Source organism: Akebia trifoliata, unplaced genomic scaffold, assembly GCF_017979445.1.
Source record: "Akebia trifoliata isolate Shusen 1 unplaced genomic scaffold, ASM1797944v1 Contig00418_ERROPOS7397492+, whole genome shotgun sequence".
Classification (NCBI taxonomy): domain Eukaryota; kingdom Viridiplantae; phylum Streptophyta; class Magnoliopsida; order Ranunculales; family Lardizabalaceae; genus Akebia; species Akebia trifoliata.
Window position 1 is genome coordinate 36,624 of NW_028237018.1, and position 22,794 is coordinate 59,417.

Consider the following 22,794-nt stretch of genomic DNA (forward strand, 5'->3'; position numbering starts at 1 on the left):
AGTGTAATAAGTAAAAGCTGGGGTTGCCAATAGCAGCTCTCTTAATTTGTTGCTTCATGTATTCTTCGAAAATAAACAAAGCAGTAAATTCATTGCTCTGCCCTCAGTTCCTCACCACTTGACAATAAAATACGGCGAGTTTTTAATCTTTAAACAGGCATAGCATTCACCTCGTCTTTTAAAGGAAGTCAACAATTTCATCATTTTTGTCGAATTTAAAATGAAAAAGTAGAGAAACCACCATTTGTGGTTGACAGTTAAAATGAGACGTTTTTTTTTCTTTTTTCTTTTTTCTTTTTTTCAAATATGGGGTGCATCATATTAACACCCACCATCTGTGCACCTACTTACTCTTTGCACCTCCCTAAAATCCCGCCACCCCAACCCAACCTTCTTTTAATTTACTCCATGCAAAACTACCCCTACCTCTATCTTTCTCTCTCTCTCCTTATTTGCGAAAGGTTTCATTTTGTGATACAAGAAACAATATCTTAAGATGTTACATAGTAAGCAATAAATGATGATGAAAAACTTCAACCACTGAACTAGAGAGTAGTAGGAAATTTTTTCCGAAAAAAAAAAAAACGAAATTCCATTCGTTACCAAATAATACAATTCCGGTAGAATCCTACAAATCAAAATGGAAAACTTACGTTGCGTCCTACCGTATCCCGAGGCAGAAGCTCGATCGTTCTGTGATAGTTAAGTACCGGGGGGGAGGGGAGTCAGAAAACCATTATTCTTCTAAAATTAGTGTGAAAGGTTTTTGTTAAGGCTAATTTGGTCATTGCATCATTTTTAATTCTTTAAAAAAAAAAATTGGACAAAAAATCGGATGCTATATTATCATCTCAATGACATCTACACAATAACTGATACTAATGCAATAATAATAAATACTAAAGTGCTTGAATTACAGCAAGTGTTACCGTGGAACCAATTTTACGAATCAACTCCCCCAAGCCCCCAACACCCCAATCCCCATCCCCATCCTCACTTTGTATATTGATTTGGTCCAGTTTTACGATCCGTATATTAATGGGCGAGGAATTGCAGACAGGGTTTGGAACCTGCTTAGCTGCAATAATGAAACCAAAGAAGAATCACTTCTTTAGGCGATGGTACTTATTTAAGCTCAGTGATGTGATTTGAATTCTAAGCCAGTATGTTGGGTAATCATAACCAACACCACCAGTTCATTGACCTCTCTCTCTCTCTCTCTCTTTTTGACTTTCGACCTTGAAGCTCTGTTTAGCATCTAGATGCAAATATTAATTGACAGATGAGAAGAAAAAAAAAAAAAGCATCTCACGCAAAATAGAAGTAAGTTACAATAAAGGCCACTTTGAAGAGATAAAATGGATGGCCAGACCCAACCGCTTACAGGTAAAATCATAGCTGCAACTACTATAAGAAAACATCATCAATTGGTTCTCCCCTTTTACTTCTTGCTATTGACGCTGGCTTTTCAATATTTTGTTCCCACTATAGATTGTGAGGTGTAAAGCTGCAAATCAAAACTCGGTATAAAAAAAAAAGATTGAAATTACAAAACCTTTGCACCAGAGAACACTCCAGTGCACAAGTTACTTCGATGATAATGGTGGCATACTCTTTTTCTTCTTTGATTTTTGTTGCACAGGTCATCGAAGATGGTTAGACTCTGCCGGGCATATATATCACTCATTGCGGATGGAATTATACTTTTCCCCAAGTGTTGGGGATTTCATTATTTCACCCATGAGGCTCTTGAATTTAAGGCTGCAATCTCCTCCACTGCAACAAATAAATACCCGTGAAACGCAAGAAGACAAAACAAAATGGCTAAATTACAGTATAATCATTTTTTTTTATCAATTACAACAGTTATCATTGAACTACCGTTAGAAGTCTTGAGATGTAAAGCACAAACTATAGTAACAATCAGTAGCCCTTTCTCACCAACCATTCAATATGACTAAACAGACAAAATCTCTGATATCAACAATCAATGCAATCAGATAATTAGTCTTCTGCTCTCTAGATATTTTTTTTAGATCCTCCTCTATACCTTTCCAGTTATTCTGGTGTTGGATAAGATGCATACTGGAACAAAGCTTTGAAATAATCACATGCTAAATTTTGAACTTTAGTTACAACAGTCGAGTGGCTATCCACGTCATCAAATCGTGTTTCACAAGTAACCAGCCATAGCACAAAGAAGCTATGATACCTGGGTACTTCAATATTCCCAACGTACCCATAGCAACACGATACTGATTCCATGATTGCATTGGCACTTCTATATTAAAAGAAGCATATAAATATAAACAAGTAATACTGAAGGAAAAACAAAGTAATATTAGATGATTCACTGCATTTTTCATGATGAAGATTGTAGATCATGGTGTAAGATGAGATACACGTATCTGTATTTGTATTCCCAGATTTGGGGAAACAGGGAGTCATATCCTTGTTTCATTATCGTAGGTTTATTATACATAAGAACAGAAAGACTGAAAAAGACGTTACTCATGGAATCATAGTTGTTGGATAGTTGAAGTGGAGGTGTCCTTGAGTGCTATGTGAGACACATTAATCAAATTAAAAGGAATATTTTATATGACAACGGTAAAACTAACTATGCTTTATGAGGCTGGATGGTGGATGGCCAAGAAGTATGATGTTAATAAATTGATTTTGGCATTAGATGAGGATGTTGATATGGATGAGTGGAAACTTAGGAAACATAAAATTAGATGTGACGGTGTTCAAGAAAATGCGAAGCACTCCAAGAGGCAATAACCCAAGAGAAGGTCAACTGAGATGGTTCGGGCATGTTCAACAAAGGTTGATTACAACCTGAGGTAGAAAAAATATTCAAGTTGAAGGTCCTAAAAGAATGGATAAGACCCAAAAGAACTTGAATAGAGACGGTGAAAGCAAATATGAAATCTCTTTCAATAACAGAAGACCTAAGTCTGGGTAGAATGGAATGGAAGAATAAGATTTGTTTAGACAACCGAAAATCTTTGGTGGAAGCCTTCGTGGTCAATATCATTGTTTTATCGACCATAAGACTTTGAGCTGAATAGCATAAAAAAAACTTGAGGCTTTTCAACAAAGATTGCAGTAAATCAAATTCCAAACAGTGCCTCTATTCTGTATTCCACTCTTTGAAAAGGCTCATATTTGTCGTAAATGCCCAAGTATAACAAAAAAAATCTGGGAAAAAGGCCACAACTCACATGGAAATGGCTGACCAATTCCTCTGCTATTTGGCATGAATGATGCAAATTTTATGATTCATGTTGTTAACCAACCATTTACCCCAAAAGACTGATCTAATGGGGAAGGTGCATGAATATAAGAGGGTCACGGGTCGAACTGAGGCACGATATGTGAGCATGTGACACCCGAGAGCAGAGGCGGATTACACAACACTTTACTCTCCGTCACCCATGAGGGTGGAAAATTCTTTGGAGGAGACTCAACCCCGTGACCTTTACAAACCAAACCTAGCACTCCAATACCATGTTAACCAACCATTTACTCCAAAAGACCAATCTGATGGGGAAGGCACAACTATAAATATAAGAGGGTCACGGGTCGAACTGGGGCATGATACATGAGCACGTGACATCCAAGAGTGGAGACGGATAACACAACACTTAACACATGTTCCATCTACACTGATCCCATAATTTTATCATCAAGTTGTTTCATCCTCTCAAAATTCTATGATTCATATATGCACTATCATACATGGGGTGGGGGGATGGGAAAATGTTCTCATAACCTATTGGAACTTGTGAGCTTGCACCCAACTAATACTCGGGGCACGTGTAGTCCACTCTCCACTTTCTGAGGTGTGGTCTTGGCCATCTCACCAATCCTTATATGGCTACTTTCAATTTTCTTACTGATTCATAGTTCCAGATATGTCTACGACTCTACAGTGCTCATGTGACTCGAGAAACAATTAACATGAGAAAGTAAATCTAAAGTTTTAGGTCCAAACCTTATGCGGTTCAAGGAGGCAATGGCTCGAAGAGCACTCCGGATCATGTCCTCATTACGGTCCACTTCTTGCTTGACAGCATCTGGCTTTGGCTTGTGATTGATGGTCTTTTGAAGAGGATCAACCAATGAGTCCAAAACTAGAAGTTGGAAAAAAAATCAGCACGATATATAAAATTAATGATATACACCGATCCTACAAAAGAAAATAAACCACAGAAGGATGATACTAACCTGCAAGTACAGCAGCAGGACACTTGTCAGCAAGTTTTGAGAGGATAAGATGGCAGGGCATTTTAACATCATAATGATCTGGAAAGAGCACAAACTCCAAATTACAAGGGAAATTGATAAATAGGATAACTGCAACATGGGTCTATTTTTCAATTTTATTCTGATGAAGTGAAACGAAGATTTTTCCAATAGAGAAAATAAACATAGATAAAGAAAATTTTCCGCCGTAAAAATCATGAACTAGAATTAAATTATTCACATATAATCCGCCAAAAGGGCTGAGTAGTTGACATAAATGGTTGAACCAATACAACACTGGTGAGTTCTTTAAATGGGAAAATAAAAAACCATTTTAAGAGCTGATTCTACTTGTCTACAGAGATCATCATTGAAACCTTATTCCAAATATATTTTTCATTAATTAGATAGAGAACTACATGTCCATCACCGATCCCTCATCTAGTATCATAATTTTTCTTGTGTACAGTTAGCGCCATCCAGAAATAGACTGTGATAAGAAGTTGACGGATTCACCACATTTAACACAAATGCCAACATCCAACAAAAAAAAAAATTAAACAAACGATGAAGGGTGAGATAGGGTGAATACTAACCATCTAAACCAGATTTAAGGTAAGGAACAATGAAAGATGAAGGGTTCATTTGATCAAGACAAGTGTCCAGCAGTGTGTCTACACATTCAAAAGCTGCTTTTCTTAACTCAAGGCCATCATCCACAATGTGCTTGAAAGGACCAAGATCAACAGTCCTTATCAATTCTTGCTGCACCAAAAACAGTAGCTACTAAGAATATGACCAGAAACTAAATTAAAACAGGGAAAAAGAAGAAGAAGAATTAAACAAGCTACTTTATGCAATAGAGATAAGAAGTTCTTGAGTACCCCCATAAATGTAATGAACAAAATTAACAATCTCATGCAACAAGAATAGCGAATGACAGTATTTATATATATTTCTTTTAGGTTTCGAGAATTCTAAGTAAGATGTTATTTTCTTGTTGGTTCTACTTCAAAATAATGATATTTTGAGGACTTTTTATTTCTTTTAACTTTGTAAGTACACTCCCAAAGCATAGACCTCAATACCATAAAAATAGAACTGATCAAAGAAATAATTATGGTTGATTGGCATTAATCATTAAATCTATTTGGTTCGGGGGGGAAGGGAAAGTAAATAGTAGGTCTAGCTTAGATGGATTCGGGCCGCAATGTCCAAGGAAATGCCTAAGTACAAGCACAACTATAATTACTAACACAAATTGCTAAAATCATTATATTCATATAAGTAATAGCACAAACATCTGCATTCTGCAGTTTTACTAATACGCTCAAACTATTATCCACAATTTGACAACCCATGCGGCCACTCGTATTTACCATATAATGCATCTGCATCAAAAATTGCCAAGTCAAGTTCTTGTTTTTTTATGGGTAAGCTGAACTTGAACCCACGACCTCAAAGTTGTTTTGCAAAGAGTCAAAACCAACTGAGCTATGGGTCCAAGCCCACCACGTCAAGTTCTTGTTGATAGATGCTGATATCATAGAACAATAATTTATAACTATATTTTACCTTAACAACAGTCTGGTCATAAAGAAGCGGTAATAATTCCGGAAGAAGGGCCTTGACAAGGTTTGGTTTATTGTGAGCAGCTGTACTCAAAGCCAAGACAGCTGCGCGTCTCACATGCTGAGCAAGCATTTAAAGATTCAAACAAAATCATTAATAAGCAAATACCCAAGGGGAAAATGGAATAAGAAGACATGAACACAAAAACTCGACAAAATAATGCCAAGCCATTGGTAGCTGAAAATATATTGTTTTCATTAAAATATTAAGAATACCCGATCATGGTCCTTAATAAGCATAAGGAATGATGAAATCTCAGGGTATATAATCTCATCTATCCTTTCTGGCCGCTCAACGATCGAATATTTTACTGCAATGACAACAGTAGCTCTGGTGAAAGCAGCTGGACTGGTGGTTCGCACCTATAGAAATTTAGCAATAGGTATAAAACAAAGAGTTACGCTAATCACATGGTACCAGCTAAAATTCAGAAACAATAACCTAAGTATAGAGAACATAAAATCATTCAATTTATGATGAAAATACCTTAAGTGCTGGAACAAGCTTGCTAGGCTCTATAAGCGCGATTTTACCAAGACACTCAGCTACAACATTGCGAACACCCTCTTCATCACTTTCGCAGTGGTTAAAGAGTAACTTTAGTATCTTCTCAACACTAGTGTCCTGAAACTCACCCTGCCCAGATTTACCTACTGATTGCCTAGCTATAACCTGCATGATGAAAATCGTTTACACAATCAAATGTTGTGTTGAAACAAGTACATCAAGTTCTTACTAGAATCACAAGTCGAGAGTGAACCTCTTTCAAAGAATGGAGCAATAGGTACTGCTGCTTCTGTTGATTATCAATTTGATCCAAAATAAAAGGCAGGTACTTCAATAGATTTCCGACAGCTATATTTCCCAGAGCATAAGAGGCAGCAGACTTTATCTCTTCAAAAGGAGATTGGAAGGACTCAATAACAATACTCTCAATGTGAGCATGTGAGCTAAGATCTTTTCTTCTTCCAATTTCTCCCAGACATAGCAATGCCAAGTGTTGTTTAGCCTATAAAAGTAATGACATGTCTTAAATAAGAATGGGTAGCACAGAAGGTAACTTGAACCCAAAACCACTCAAAAAAAGTGGGTAAATGAAAATGCTAAAATTACTTAAAATATCTTATCACTACTCAAAGAGAGTTCCATATGCAAGGATGAAACAATGGACATGATACCATAGAACAAAACATATGAGCTAGCATGTTGATTCTTTAGTTAGTGGAAATCCCTAAAGTATTTGACTTCCCTATGTATGTAAGGGACCTGGCATCATTTGAAAGAAGATTTATATCTTGCCCAGTTTATATGGAGCCACCAACCCCTTCAATAAATGTTTAGATAATGGATTTAACTTGAACTTGAATAGCACTCCCCCTGATTATAAAAGCTGGCTGGGAAATGTGTCAGAGGTACCACCTTACCTGACTATTGAATGAAATGCATTACCAACCAGGCACCAAAAATAATTTCCAGTGAAGATAGTCCAGAACGCAAATTGTATTTTCTGTAGAAAATCGGAGAAAACAATGCCACCTATTCAAGGGGATTATGGTCTGTATCCTTGCAAGAAGTCTCATCAGTAAAAGGTTAAGTAACTGCATCAAACAAGTCTCCTTTTTTTCGATAGGTAAATGCTTGATTAATGGTTACTGACAGGTATTAGTGGTTAGCATAAGAAGAATGGGTTCAAGGGGGTTTGAACCTAGGACGTGGGAACAACTCTCAACACATCTTACCACTTAGCTAAGTGGCACTTCTTCAAACAAGTCTCCTTTTGTGCATTGATTCATCAAGTCTGGATGGAAAGGTGCGCCAGATTACCCAGGAATGAGTTTAATCCTTCTGAAACAGTGCTGCTGAAGAGTGCGAGGGATATGGTTCTTAAATTCTTGGACTTTTTGGAATAAATTAAAGATTGATCTCAACAGGGATTTTTTCCATTCTTGGGACCTGAGAGGTGGATATGGAGCTATTCTATGAGATCATAGAGGGGAGGTGCTGGGCTGCCTCGCTGGCTGTGCTCAACCGAAGAGTGTTCTCCACCATGAGTTGCAGGGCATTTTGGAAGGCCTCCAACTCGCTATTAGGAAAGGTTACTTGAAGGTGTCAATAGCTTCAGACTCCTTGCTTGTTATTTGGTGCCTCAAAAGCAGCTGGGAGGTTCCTTGGGCAGCTAGCCATTTAGTGGGCCTGCTTAAATTGTTGGTAGTTTGAGGATATTGTTTTCACCCATGTATACAGCAAACGAACACGGCAGCAGACTTGTTAGCTTCCTTGGTTAGTTCTTTTGGTAGTGTGGAATCGTCTAGAGAAGAGTAAGTCAAGATATGTGTAAGATCCTCCTAAAGGACAAAGCAGGTAGATTGTACCTTAGATTGTCTGGTTTGGAGCTTGCCTTAATCCCGATAATTATTCAAAAAAATAATATTAAAAAAATAAGGTTACAGTAGTTTACTATATCAACTCCATAGTTTACCGAAAATCAAATTCTAGGCTACTAATGAATTGATGATATAAGATAACAGAGACTTTTCTGGTCATTTCAAGTGCATACCATATTATCATAGACTTTTCTTGTCATTTCAAAAGTATACTAAATTATTTACTGATTAAGTGAAAGTGAGCAGTGTGCATATGCTCAGAGCCTCATGATGCGTAGGTCCAAGCATATACCACATTATGAATTCTTCAGGCTTCACTACCTTCAGTTTGCTACCAAATAATGTATGGCCAAGCTTCCATGACAGGGTTCAGATTCTAACTTTAAATGTCTTTCGGGATTGAGTTCGAGGCTTTGATGTTTCCAAAAGTATTGACCAACAAATGTGGTTTCTCCAAATAGATTTCAAATACTGGACATAAACCTAATCTATTAACTTCGACCTCTTGAAAAGTTGGACACCTAAAATTCTACAGATATTACCACCTAGGCAAACTTGGCTGAATAATTTCATGCTTGGCCAAATCCTTGATATAAGAATTTGATTTTTGATAAGTTCTATTGAAAAAAGATACAAAAGGCGGTTGAGGTGACCAACTAAGGAAACTAACACACACACCACATAGAGTCCCATCTAAATACAAAATCCTCAAAGAAAACCCCTCTAAAATCTGGGCATATCTTGCACCAAAAGAATAACAACCCTAGTATGTTAAGCACAATCTCTTGGGTCGAAGCATTCTCCCCTTTGAAAATTCTCCTATTCCTCTCCAACCATAGCCCTCGAGTAGTGCTAAGGGTAAAAGCTTCTAAAAGACTTTCTTTCTCCTTGAGAACAATGTAGTATCCCAACTTCGAAAGAGAGACGATAACGTGAAGACCATAATATAGTCCTGTTGAGAAGACCATCTAATAAGACTGCTCTTGTAGCATGACCATAATATTCCTATAACTGCAATCAAGCTTGTAACTCATTGTGGTTTCCCAACTAATATTCAGTGGGATAACCTCATTTAATCTCTTAGATACGTATAGTTATGTGCCTATGCATATATACTTACTCCCTGTTTCTACTCCACTTGTGGGGCCCATAAGGATAACATTTAGAGGATCCAACCATTTATTGGGTCATTCTCAACATGATGATCATAGTCCCCAAATATCAGGCAATTCTAGCATTACTAACTACAAGAGAAATCTGAAATGATGGCGGTTTAAATTATCAGTCCAGGTTTTTCAAATTCCAGTCAGCTTTCAATGAGGTGAAGTATGTCAGAATCAATTGAGATTTTGTGAGGATTGCCTCTACGGTGTAGACAGTTCGATGTCCAAGCGGACTTACAAGTAGGGAGTATGTAAAGATTAACCCTCTCTCTATATGTGGTTGGGATAAAGACATTGTTTAGAAACATAAATGGCACATAACCCGGGGAGGGGGGTGAGTCGAGGACTGATTTTTGGTGAGGATGATCTTTTTACCATGGAGGTCGTTCTCACTAAGAATGAACATTTTCCTACATTTCTAAACCTGTCAAAAGTGGATTGCAAAATGACAAAAAATTGTACCTGTCCTTTGCACATTTAAGAATATCTCCACACTTGATGCCACCAAGGTGAGGAGATCATCAACAGAAAACCTTATCATAAATGTGGGGTCCACTTAACCATCTAAGGGTCGGTGAGATGGTCAAGACCATGCCTTAGGAAGCAGGGATCTTGAGTTGGAATCCCCACTTAGGAGCCACCTCAGGGATTCGTCCTAGAAATTACCTGGTGCGAGTGGGGGAAGGGGGCTGCCGTGCCTCGAGGTTAGTCGGGTGCTCTAAGAGGCCTGGATACCTCAATTGAAATAAACAAAAAAAGTTTCTTCCATTTAATTCTATCTTAAGCCATGTCAAATGTTTAATTCCAACAAGTTCATATTTGTTCTCACTTCTCACTACCTCCATCCACGTCTTTTTCCATTTAATTCTTTCTAAAGACATGTCATCTGTTAATTCAAATGAGTTCATATGTCCTCTCACTACCTCAATCCACATGCTTTTTAATCATCCTCTAAGGTCTTTCATAACATGCAATTTGCATTGTTCTTCTAACTAAGCTTGTTATTGGTCTTTGTTGCACATGACCAAATTATCTCAATCAACTTCCCATTAGTTTATCGCCTAACAGAGCTATTAGTGCATTTTCATGAATGCATTCATTTATAAGCTCATGTTTCTTAATCTTTCCACTCATCCATCTCAACATCATGGTCATTACCACACTCGATCCATGGACATGTTTCTTGACTGCCCAACATTCAACTCCACAGCCTTATAAAGTTCTTTTTTTTATATAAGCAAAGTTTTCATTAATAGAAAGCAAGGTCGGCCAAGATGACCGACCAAACGCAAAACAGATACACAAGGATTAGTCTCGTGGAATATAACACACCCCTCCCATCTCACTACAAAAACTTTGAATCTAATCCCCCTAAGTTCCTTATACACCTTCGACCAAAGAAACAAGAAACCTAAGATTGACATAGTGAGAGACTGAGAGTCCAAAACTTTATCCTCAAAGATGCACCTATTACGCTCATGGGGACATCTTCACCAAAAATCAGTCGTTGATGCATCTCTAGTGGGCTCCATGAACACACCATTTTGTTTCATATCAGTATTAATCACCATTAACATACACCAAGTAAATTTGGATCTGCAATTATAGTTTGATTCTATTGATTCTGAAGATTATTTCAGTTGTTGATTATGTTTCATCTGCTTCTGTTGATTCTACCTAGGTCCAACATTTTGGGCCTTCCTCTAGCCCTTTTTAGAACATTCCCCATTAGTTGGTCATTGGTCTGTTGTGCATGTCCAAACCACTTAAATCAACTTTTCAATATTTCATTTGCTAATTTTCTATTGAGGCTATTTCGAGATTCCCCCAAGGGTATGTTTGATTATGTTTGGAAAATGCACTTTCCATGAAAATTTGTATTAAAAAAAAGATTGATATGAAAAATTGCCATTTCCATTGTTTGATTACTAATTTTTCATGGAAAATGATTTTCCACCCTAAACCAAAAATCCACACTTGTCTGGATTTCATTTTCCCACCTAAACACTAGGAAAAATGAAATATCTCCCTTCTTCCCTAGTTACCCCAACAGTCCCCCTCCCTCCCTTCTTCTCCTCATCCCCACCATCGTCTTTTTTCTTCCCTGGCTCCCCCCTCCACCAAGGGGCCTGCCCCCTCCCCTTCTCTCTCTCCTCCTCTACCTCCTCTTCTTCTTCTTGCTCTGTTTTGTAGCACTCAACCCTACAAAACCCTTTTTTTATATGTATAGGGGTTAGCAAATGAAGTTGGGTTCAAGGGGCTTTGAACCTAGGACGTGGGAACAACACTCCACACGTCTTACCACCTAGCTAAGTGGGCACTTCACAAAACCCATTTTGAAGTTTACATGTTCATGCTTTTATACTTACCAAAACAAACAAAAAAAGTTTACATGTTCATGCTTAGTAATGAAAACCCATTTGTAGCTCTGTATTTTCCACATCGTCTGCAGATCAACAGAAAACCTAATTTTGGTTCAGACTTTTACCACTTAAACCATCAAATTTCTTCTCTACAACTGGAGCTTGTGGGTACATCAACCTCTTCAGCCAACACTATGGCGTGATCACAGCCTTATAGAGCATAGATCTGTTAAACAACAACGGCTCCCTCCTTTTATGTCAGGTGCAATCAAACAGTGGAAATCATTTTTCCACAGGATATATTTTTCCACAATCATTTCACTAAGGAAATTGAATTCCAATTTAAATCGCTTTCCTTGCAATCAAACATACCCTAAGTGGGCTCAACTCTGACATTGAGTGCACTTGGAGGAATCAAGAGATAGATCCAATTTACAAGAGCACATTCATCGCCAACTGTTTCAAACATCCACCATCGTCATCATACTAATAATGTGTTATCTAGTTCATCATTGATGGAGCAAAAGAGAAAAACATCCATAGTTTTATCTATAACAATTTTCCTAAGTGTCCTACCTAACTTGACATTATATTTCCCAAATTTCTTTCAATGAACATTGTTTTCCTCAATAAAGATTGGAAGAAATAAAACGATTGCCAAGTCCAGTGTGTTAATTTTTTTGTGATCCAGGAGTTATTAAACCTTGTCGTTAACAATTGAATGGGACAAAAAAAAAAAAAATTAATAATTGGAGACCATCTTTTGTAGGCCACTTTATTATGGCATCAATTACATGAGGACAGAGAAGGGAAAAGCCCATCATGCCAGTTGCCATAGTGCACAATTTTCTGAACGTATGCCATTTACCGTTATTGTCAAAAGATCATCTTGATCCAATCCATAAAAGAAGACCAAACATCAGGAACTCAAGAAAGCTCTACAGTCACAGGTAATGTTTTCAAAGATGTTGAGGCTCGCATCTACTCTCACACCTAAGGCGCAAATGCCTTACTTTAAGAGGTATGAGGGTTCTTGGAACAGATCCACATCGTATGAACTACCGCATCCCTTAATGATTTACCAACTTTTTCATTGCTCAGATTTGGGAGATGGTATTGGATTCAACACAATAGACCTTAGAGGAAGTTAAGACAACGGATGATGAGGGAGGTTTGTTTCCCAAGGATGAGAATACAAGAGAAAGAGATCAGCAACTTCCGATAGTCGCTCCGAAAGGCATTGCTTCTGGTTCAAACAATACTTCTTCCCAGCCTACTGCTCCCCTTAGAATGGATTGGATCCGCTTGAAAAAGTGTATGCCTCGGGTGAGACGCATGCCTTTTGACTAAGGCCTAAACCTTTTTTTTTCACTTCTTTTTTTTACGTTTCTACCCCTTTTCTATTTCTCTCTACGTCAAACCTACTCTTCTACTTCTAGCATTATAGTGGTAGTATGATTTTTCAGTTGAAGTGATTGTTACACTCATTGTTGTTTTTAGTTCAAGGGCATGAAACTTAGAAGGTTGGAGGTAGGAAGCTGTGGATATGGTTCAATTTCAATTTGATTTTAACGGGTTTGGAATATAAATTTTGATATTAAACTTTAGAATGTGGACTTGTGAATCGTTGGTGTTGTTGTGTTTTTATTTTTTTTCCTGTGAGTTCTCACTGATTTTCTCTTTATTAGACTTTCTATTTAACCCCCAAGTCTTGAGACAAAGCCCCAATGATGATATATTTAATTATTTATATATTTAAAAAATGCATGCTCATGACGCATTCGCCTCAAAGCTTTGGCTAGTGAAACGACTTGCCTTATGTCTTAAAAACACTTATCATAGGAAATATCTGCCTGGTCAACCAGAGATCCAAACTCCATCAGAGAAATAGGGTTTGCTTCAGACATTACCATGCACCTATAAGAGATTATTATTGATTACCTAATAAGGGCCAGCAGCTCAGGCACTAAGCTCTATTGCGAACTTAATTCTGAATGTAGCATCAGGGGAAAAGAAAGGGCTATCAATAAATGGACTCTGAAAAGTGAACAACTACTTACAGAATTAGTGGTGCTATCATCTCTAAGTATGTTTGTAAGCATTTCTACTGTAGATGCGCATTTTTTATCACCCGCAGCAAGGCAGAGAACAGCCACGCATTGAGCTACTGAATAGAGAGCCTGTTTTGCAAGGCCACCAGACTGGGGAGACGGTTTAGCACTTGAAAGAAGAGAATCTAGCAAAGCATCAAAGCTTGTGTTTTCTGAATGGACCAAGGCAGCAAAAAAGTTTTGCAGAGCCTACAATATTTAAATAAAATAGTATCAATAACTTCAAAATTTTAGATGCAGACAAAACACCCAGCACAAAGTTCAAAACACCCAGCACAAAGTTCAGGGAAATACCAGAAGGGCCTGGCCTTGCAACAGCGAGCTTCTGATTAATGTCAGTGCCTGAGGAAGAACTTTGTATCTAACAGTCAAACCAACCTTTGGGCTGGATTTCATGTCAACCATCAATGTGTAGCAAAGAACCAATGCAAGGGCTGTCATATGCAAGTCTGAATCACTGCAATATGAAATTAAGGCAACAAAGTGACATGTTACAGTACCAATGTCAATCATGCTCAAGAACAAGTAGGAAAATATTTCTTTTAAAGGCCCGTATAAGTAGAAAATGAACCTTATAAGATTTGAAAGCTCCACAATTATAACTTCATATGCGGAAGAACCTATTCTATCACCATATGCAGCAACTAGAGAATTCAGTGTCCCAAGTGTTGCCTGCCTTAACGCCCGATTAGCCTATTTTCCAACAGAAGCAAACCATATTAGAATTTCCATAGATCTCGATGACTAAAATAACTATGATTAAAGGGCTATAAAAGAAGATAGCCGCACATTCACGCCCACATAAACAGATCTCTTGCATACCTTCCTCAGGAATGCTGTTAACTCGGCAATAACATGATCCAAAACACATGATAAATCTACCTTGAGTGGAGAAGCAGCAATAACAGCGAATGCCTGAATGAACAAGTTTTAAAAAAACATATATAAAAGAAAACAAATTAGCATATTGAATGTTCAAACAAGAACCTCAAGTAGCAGGCAGTGCCATGTCTGTGCAAGAGCCAGCCATATTGGTCATTTATCCAGACTTAAGAACTCAATTCCAGTAGGCAGATATATATATATATTTTTTTGATAAATAAAAATATATTCATAGAAAGAAGAAAAGGAGGCTGAGATAGCCCCCATACATCAGAAACAGAAAAACAGCAAACAAAGAGAAAGGGAGCAAATAAACACTCCCGTCGGGGAGCTAATAGTCACAAATTGTATCCCAGTTGAAAACAAAATCTTAGAAACTCACTCCTCAAATTCTTTGCTCATCTTAGACCACAAGTAAAGAAAACCCAAGATCTCCAAGATCACTGAATGCGATGAGCTCTCCTTGCTATGGAATACCCTGTTGTTGCGCTCTCTCCATAAACCCCAAGCAATGGCGAACGGAAGGATAGCCCATAGAAGCCTCTTTCTAGAAAAAAATATATTGAACCTCCAACCCTCTAGTAGCTCAAAAAAAAAATAAAGGAAGTACCCAATCTACCTTGAAACGAGATAAGAAAAACATCCAAATAACTCGGGAAAAGGGACAATGAATCAGAATGTGGTTGACAGACTCCCCCATCCCTAGAACAAAGAAAGCAAAAATTTGGAGTAATCCACCCCCGATAGATCAAATTATCCAAGGTGAGAATTCTTCCCAAAGAGGCAAGCCAAATAAAGAAAGATACCTTGGCAGGAACAATAGTAGACCAAACGATAGAGGGAGTAAAAGATACCTCACCCATCAGCGACAAACAATAATAGAAAGACTTAACAGAGAACTTCTTATCCTTTGCCTTGACCCATTCCCATCTGTCATGCTCATTCTCTCTTACTTGGATCGAGTTAAGAAGATGTAGGAGAGATGCAACCTCCGTCAACTCCCAGTCATTGAAATTCCTTCTAAAACCCACGTCCCAAGAGTCCGTGATCCCATCCCGAATCAGACAATGCCTTATTGAATTATTTTTTTTCAAGGAACAAGCGTACAAGGATGGAAATTGAGTAGACAGAGATGAAGTTCCGCACCATAAATCCTCCCAAAATCTAACCTTGTCCCCCATGCCAACTTTGAATCTAATCACCCTCTCAAACTTATCAACACCCTTCAAAATACCTTTCCACACACTACACCCATAACTCCCTCTAGCCTCTCCACTATACCATCCTAATCTACGCTCTCCATATTTAGCCTTAACTACTCTCCTCCACAAGTTGTCTCTTTCTTCCCCGAATCTCCATAGCCACTTACCTAGGAGTGCTTTATTAGTTAATCTTAGCCCTCGAATCCCCAAACCTCCATTCTTCTTTGGAGTGCAAACCATCTTCCAATTCCCCAAATGATACTTTCTACCACCATTCTTGTCGTTCCACAGAAAAATTTTCATAAGCCTTTCAATCTTAACTTCCACCGAATTAGGCAATGTAAACAGGGATAAGAAATAAATCGGAATACTCGTTAAAGTACTTTTAATCAATGTCACATTCCCTCCTTTTGAGAGATATTTAGCCTTCCAAGTACTCAATTTCTTTTCCATTTTCTCGATAACACCCTGTCACATGTTTTTACTGCAATACAAAGCCCCTAACGGTAAACCTAAATATGAAGAGGGAAGCGTATCACTCATACAACCCAAGGTAGCTGCTAAAACTGGAAGATTAGGCATCTCACCAACACCAAACAACTTACTTTTCGACAGATTGACGTGTAAACCTGAAATTGCTTCGAAACAACATAATAAAACTCGAAGAGCTCTCACTTGTTCTCTAGACGGATCTAGGAACACTAAGGTGTCATCTGCGAATTGCAAGTGCGAAATCAAAGGACCCTCAGCAGATACTCTAAACCCGGATAACCTCCCTATCTCAACCCCCCTACTGAACATCTTACCCAAAGCCTCTGTCACTATAAGAAATAAAAATGGAGATAACGGATCTCCCTGTCTCAGCCCCCTAGAGCTCCGAAAATATCTTGCCGGACTCCCATTGACTAGGATAGAAAAAGAAACCGACGTTATACACTTCATAACCCACCCAACCCACCTAGAGCCAAATCCCATTCTCCCCATCATATACTCCAAAAAATCCCAACTCACATGGTCATAAGCCTTTTGCATATCGATTTTTCCTATTAGCCCTGCCTTCCCATCTTTGATTCTAGAATCTAAACATTCATTAGCCATTAACACACCATCCAAAATTTGTCTTCCCTTAATGAACGCACCTTGTTCAGGCCCAATTAATTTTTTCATAACTTCTTTCAATCTGTTAGCCAACACCTTAGAAATAATCTTGTACACCGATCCTACTAAACTAATAGGCCTAAAGTCCCTCAACTCAACCGCCCCCACTCTTTTAGGAATCAAAGCCACAAAAGTACTGTTAAGTGCATAATTCAGACAATCTTTTTCCTGTAACTCCCAAACCACTTTCATAAAATCTTCGGATATCATTTCCCAACAGTGCTTGTAGAATTCCATTGTAAAACCATCTGGCCCCGGCGCTTTGTTCCCACCCATGGAAGCAACAGCTGACCTCACTTCATCTTCCCCAATCTGCCTTTCCAGTAGGCAGATATATGCTTAGCCTTCAATAGAAGGTCACAATTAACAAAATTTGATAAATATATTTTCAAGATGAAGCCAAAAAAAAAAAAACACACATCTTGTTTACAGATGGGATGTGCTCTACGAAGCATATGGGGTTTTTCTTTGTTTTTGCCTGCTTCATTTTTTGGTTTGTTTGGTTTTCTCTGTATAAGAGGCTATCTCAGCCTCGTCTTTCGCCTTTTCCAATAAATTTAAACTTATCAAAAAAAAAAACATTTCTTCTCTTGTTAAAACTGGACAACACTTTTACTGCATAGCTTGCGCTTTTACCCCATTGTGAGATAGTGGGAAGTAAAACCTAAATATGCCCATAAGGAGGAAATCTAAAACAAGATCCTCCCCTTTGTAATAGTGGTCTTCTTTGCCATTTCCTCAAAAGTCCTTGTAAATTACAACTAATATACATTATCTATTTCTGAACTCAATTCCAGTAGAATGAAATTAGTTTAACCATTGCCCTTACCTGACCATCATGTGCCCTCCCTAGTGGTTTTGTGGATATCTGGATATTTTGACATAGATTTTGACAATGCTCATGGATCCTGATGTAGATGGGCAAAGGGCTGATTTTAATGAAGATAATCTTTGCTCCAAGAGGGGGAGGGAGAGGGGGAGTGGGAGGGGGGGGGGGGTTACGAATTTCTTATCCCATCAAATGTGGACTTTAAAGTTAATGGTGAAACCAACGTCTAAAAAACGATTGCTTGGGTTCAGAAAATAAGAGAAATTAGATGAAATATGGGAAAAAACGCTGTCCACTTCACATGGGAGGAAGATAAATATTTTGTTGATGTTGTTAAATCCAAAATAAACTTTTTCATAGGTTTGAGTGTGAAGTCAGGGTTTTAATCACAGGTCTGTGGTGTATTACCACACAGGATTTAACACCTAACCAAGTTGGCACCTTCTAGAATAGCTTACCATTATTATGTTAAGTGTCAAGTGGGAAAATAAAGACCACCAAAAAAAAAAAAAAAAACATTAAGTTTGGAACACCAGATAAAATTGAACAATCCAAGGACTACACCACCAGCATTTGAACATTGTTACACCCTCTGATGCAGGGCTTCAAAAAGGAGTATAAGTTGCATGATTTGCCATTTTCAAATCCTCAGTGGATGATTCATATGCCCTTTGTGCTTCTACGCTATTCTAATAAGACACAAGACAGTTTGTGGAAGCCCCACCAGAGGCGGCAAGCCTTGTGGTATAAGCTTCAAATGCCTTTCCAAACAATGCATGAACCCAAAAACACACATGCAGACAAGGGAATGTCCAAGGAATAAAAGAATTTTAAAATTACTAGTTTTATATGAATTTTAAAATTAATAACAAGGTTTGATTCAAACTTCCCGAGAACGACATGTGTCACCATATTGCTGATCACTGACCCTATGAATGTTAAGCTCAACTCCAGGTTGACCTAAACTACCAAAATCAGCCTGTTGGTTGCTTCTAGCAGTTAGAATCAGGCATCTTTCACAGGCCATTCCTAGCAATTAGATTTGAGCTTTTTTATTCGGGTTTGTCGGATGAACATTAACAAATCACTATTACATCTGATTTTTAGTGTAGATCCACCAAGGGGTGGGATAAATACTATAAGATCAGTGAGCCTGAACTCTTGCGCCACATAATATTTGGGATGCCAGTAGTATCAAAATTCTAATACTAATATTTGCCTCAAAATCAGAATCAGAGAAAGCGAGATCTATTGTCATTGTAAGTTAGAGCCAACAACTCCATATAAAACAACGTTTATGGCAACCCTCACAAGCAACGTTGATACACAAGGGATTCAGGTGTGTATATGAAAGCGGGACATATCTTAGGACATCAGTATAGCTCGGGAAAAAAAATCAGAGTTAAGGAATTCCTTTCACGTTGAGAGAGGTATTTCCTAAGAACTATATTGGACACCAACATGAGCACACATAAGTATGTGATCACAAATATAACAAAATACACATGCACGCATGCAACAAATAAGTATTCAGAGAAAGCTCATCAAATTGGAGTTCATAAGAAATCTTATTTAATATGAAAGCAATACAATGCTGCAATAGTTAACAGCATAATTAAGACGAATCAAAACGGAAATTGCAACCAGCTATCATCTGAAGATGAATTTTATGAAGACATTCTGCTTCAAACCTACCTTTACAGCTGTAAAACGGGTTATCTCATTACCCATCCGATCAACAAGTACAGGCAGGCAGGCAGGTAACTCCGCTTGAAGGTTATCACCAAAAGTTGAAATGACAAGGCCCATGCAAGAAATGGCACACTCTTTAACCTCCTGATATAGAAATTCCATAAAGATAAAGCACTGAAGTTGGTCAGGTACTTATCACCCCACCCACACACAAAATGGATAAAAGAAAGAAAGAGTAGGATTTGGAGCAAAAACTTGGGTTTTAAGTTTTACCAACCTGATCTTGATCTTGGTTAGCTAGGCGTGTCAAGATGGCATTATATATTGGACGAACATAAGGTTTGAAATCAAAATCACAAGCCTGCAAAAAAAAATCATATTAAAAAAATCGTCTCCTAAGGATTCCAATGTTATTGTGAAACTAAACTATTAAACTTTATCACCTTAAAATTTGGCCGAATAACTCGAACAAGCTCTCCACATACTCTTAATGCCTCAGCAGTGACTTTGTAGTAACGTTCACTAACAGCAAGCAATACAGGACTAGACAGGACCTGAAGCAACATCAGTTGTTAATCTTTATGGAAGAATCAAGCAGTAATCCCACACCATCATTTACCAGTAAACAGCACAAATAGATGTCATCCACATCATCTATTAATTCTGGAAATAAAAAAAGGAGGCTAGGTAGAATAAGTTCTGTGCCACTTCAATAAGGCCACTCAGAGGGATGAAACATCACTTTAAGGTTGATAAGCAAAAAGTAACATCCATTATCTATGCTCAAAGATGTAGAGATTAGGGAGGATATGACCAATAGAACTAGTGTTGAGTGGCTAAAGTGAACTTTTCGAGTATCATGTCAAGGATGTGCATACCAACGAAACTAACAAATTTAAAAATTAAAAATTAAAAAAACAATGATTAGACCAGTTCTGGTTTACGGGGGCTAAATATTGGGTGGATAGTCAAGAAATAATATATCCATCAAATGAACATAATAAAAACGAGGATGCTGAAATATGTATGCGATAAGACTAAGAAAGACCAAATCAGAATTGAGCTCGCACTACTGGGATGAGTTTAAGACTAGCCCTAATAGGATATAAAATAAAGGAAAGTTAATTGAGTTTAAGACTAGCCCAAATAGCAACTTTAGACTATAATCAGATCTAGACCTTGAGTCAACCATTCATTAGAGATCAACACCCTTTCAAGGATTTGTCTCCACTTAACGAAAGCACCTTGACTGCTGTCAGTCCCCAATAGAAGAACCAACTTTAATCCTTGAAGCTAGAATTTCAGATGATTTTGCTCACTTTAGGGTTGTGCAAGTTAGATTCTGACTTTAAAGGAATGTTTTTTTTAGGACTTTGTTTTTAGATGGGAGTCCTAGTGCTCATCCTAAGGTGTTGTTTGTAGTCTCTTGTTCAAAGGATGGTTATCTTGACCATCTATTTGATCTCTTAATAAATATAATTTTATTCATTAAAAAAAAAAACTTGTACATAGACCGCATCAGACTTATGGATGTCATATCCCCGATGTCTTCCACTCCTAGCTTCTTCAGGATTAGAACAATGAAAGTTTTGTTAAAGACATAATCCAAGAATCCGTTCTCCTGAAAAATTTCAAATTAGTATAAAAGTTGGTAATTCTACTTTCTAATAGAGTCGTGAGTGGAGCAGCTCTGGGAGAGAATTCCATAATAAACATTCATTTTTTCGAAATAGAAATCCGCTTTACAAATTGACTAATTCAAATAGAAAGGGCTCCAATCTTACTTGCTTGTTTTGATGCGCACTCAACCCAGTCTATCTCTTTACTTTAAGCAGCCCTGATTCCAAGGACACAGCTACTATGCTAATTGCTAATTCGGAAGCACGGAATGGAGTATAAGTCGTTATGAGCTCTCTCCACTCCCCTTTCTATCACTTGACTGGTCGGGAAAACTGCCATGAGGTCCTTCCTTAACTATGTAACAAAGATTTGAGAAAAGACAGAGCGAACCTGTCTGGGCCAAGGCCTTTATCTCCACTCATCCTCCTAATAGTCTAGAAAACTTCACCATTGAGGAGTTTCAAACCAAGCTTGCTGCTTTAATGCTATGGTGTAAGTTATTTAAAGTGTTTTAAGGGTGCCTTCTTTGAGGATCTTTTTTTTTTTTTTTTTTTTTTTATCGATAAAGATAATTTATTGATAAGAAAATAGGGGGTCGAGGTGACCAACCCAAAACAAAGAGGACCAACCAAACAAAAGAAGTTAACAAAACTTTGTTAACTTCAAAGAAGACCCCCTTGAACTCCTTGTAAAGTTTACTCCAAGAGAACATAATCTCCAAAACAGAAAGAATTAATCCTTCCATCGTAGAAACCTTCCCCTCAAAGATACAACGATTGCGTTCTTTCCAGATACCCCAACAAATTGCAAACGGAGTTAGGACCCATAGAATCCGTTTAGGAAGCGAGAATGAAGCTCCCCAAGTTAACCAAGATTCCAAAACCAACTTGACTGATCGAGGAAAACAGCCCTCTACCCCGAATAGAGAAAAAAAATGCGACCAAATGTGATGAGCCACCCGACAATGGATGAATAAGTGATCCACCGTTTCCGCCTGGGATCTACACATACAGCACTGATTTGGCGAGATGAAACCCCTTCTGATCAGTTGGTCTAGAGTTGCGAGTTTCTCTAAAGCTGCCAACCAAAGGAAAACCGAAATCTTCGGAAGTATCTTGCCACCCCAGACAATAGAGTGAGAAAAAGACATTGTACTACTTGGCGCAATGCTAACATACAACGATTTGACAGTGACCTTCCCATCCCGGGTACCTACCCACAGTCTCTGATCTATCGAGGAACTTTGCACATAATTATTCTCCACCGTAGCAATAAACCTCCCAAGCATATCCACCTCCCAATCATTGAAAGTTCTTCTAAACCCAAAGTTCCAGTTAATCTCTCCATTTTCCACTTTCTTGAAAACAGAAAGAACTTGCTTCTTCTTCAAAGATAAATTAAAAAGCATCGGAAACGAGTCCTTAAGGGGACCATTCCCACACCACCAATCCTCCCAGAACCTCACCTTAGTCCCAGTCCCAACCTTGCATCTCACTTTGCTCTTAAC

The 22,794-nt window shown here is 38.0% G+C and overlaps 1 protein-coding gene across 2 annotated transcripts in view; it reads right to left on the minus strand.

The window, feature by feature from the left end:
- Positions 1-1,288: 1,288 nt before the first annotated feature.
- LOC147381475 (cullin-associated and neddylation dissociated) overlaps positions 1,289-22,794 on the minus strand; it is a 41,336-nt gene continuing 19,830 nt past the window's right edge. Inside the window, exons 15-30 of one of the 2 annotated variants that reach the window (XR_015174553.1) lie at positions 20,111-20,221; positions 19,945-20,028; positions 19,671-19,811; positions 14,727-14,819; positions 14,476-14,597; positions 14,199-14,361; positions 13,854-14,093; positions 6,644-6,892; positions 6,370-6,555; positions 6,099-6,245; positions 5,827-5,943; positions 4,848-5,016; positions 4,234-4,311; positions 4,001-4,139; positions 1,613-1,776; positions 1,289-1,507 (exon numbers count right to left, since the gene is read on the minus strand). Coding sequence is in view for 1 of the 2 variants with exons in the window: in XM_086430369.1 (XP_086286495.1) it covers positions 1,680-1,776; positions 4,001-4,139; positions 4,234-4,311; positions 4,848-5,016; positions 5,827-5,943; positions 6,099-6,245; positions 6,370-6,555; positions 6,644-6,892; positions 13,854-14,093; positions 14,199-14,361; positions 14,476-14,597; positions 14,727-14,819; positions 19,671-19,811; positions 19,945-20,028; positions 20,111-20,221 (2,136 nt within the window). In the remaining variant the exon portion in view is untranslated. Of the gene's footprint in view, positions 1,777-4,000; positions 4,140-4,233; positions 4,312-4,847; positions 5,017-5,826; positions 5,944-6,098; positions 6,246-6,369; positions 6,556-6,643; positions 6,893-13,853; positions 14,094-14,198; positions 14,362-14,475; positions 14,598-14,726; positions 14,820-19,670; positions 19,812-19,944; positions 20,029-20,110; positions 20,222-22,794 lie in introns of both variants that reach the window. The other variant, XM_086430369.1, reaches the window with a different exon arrangement.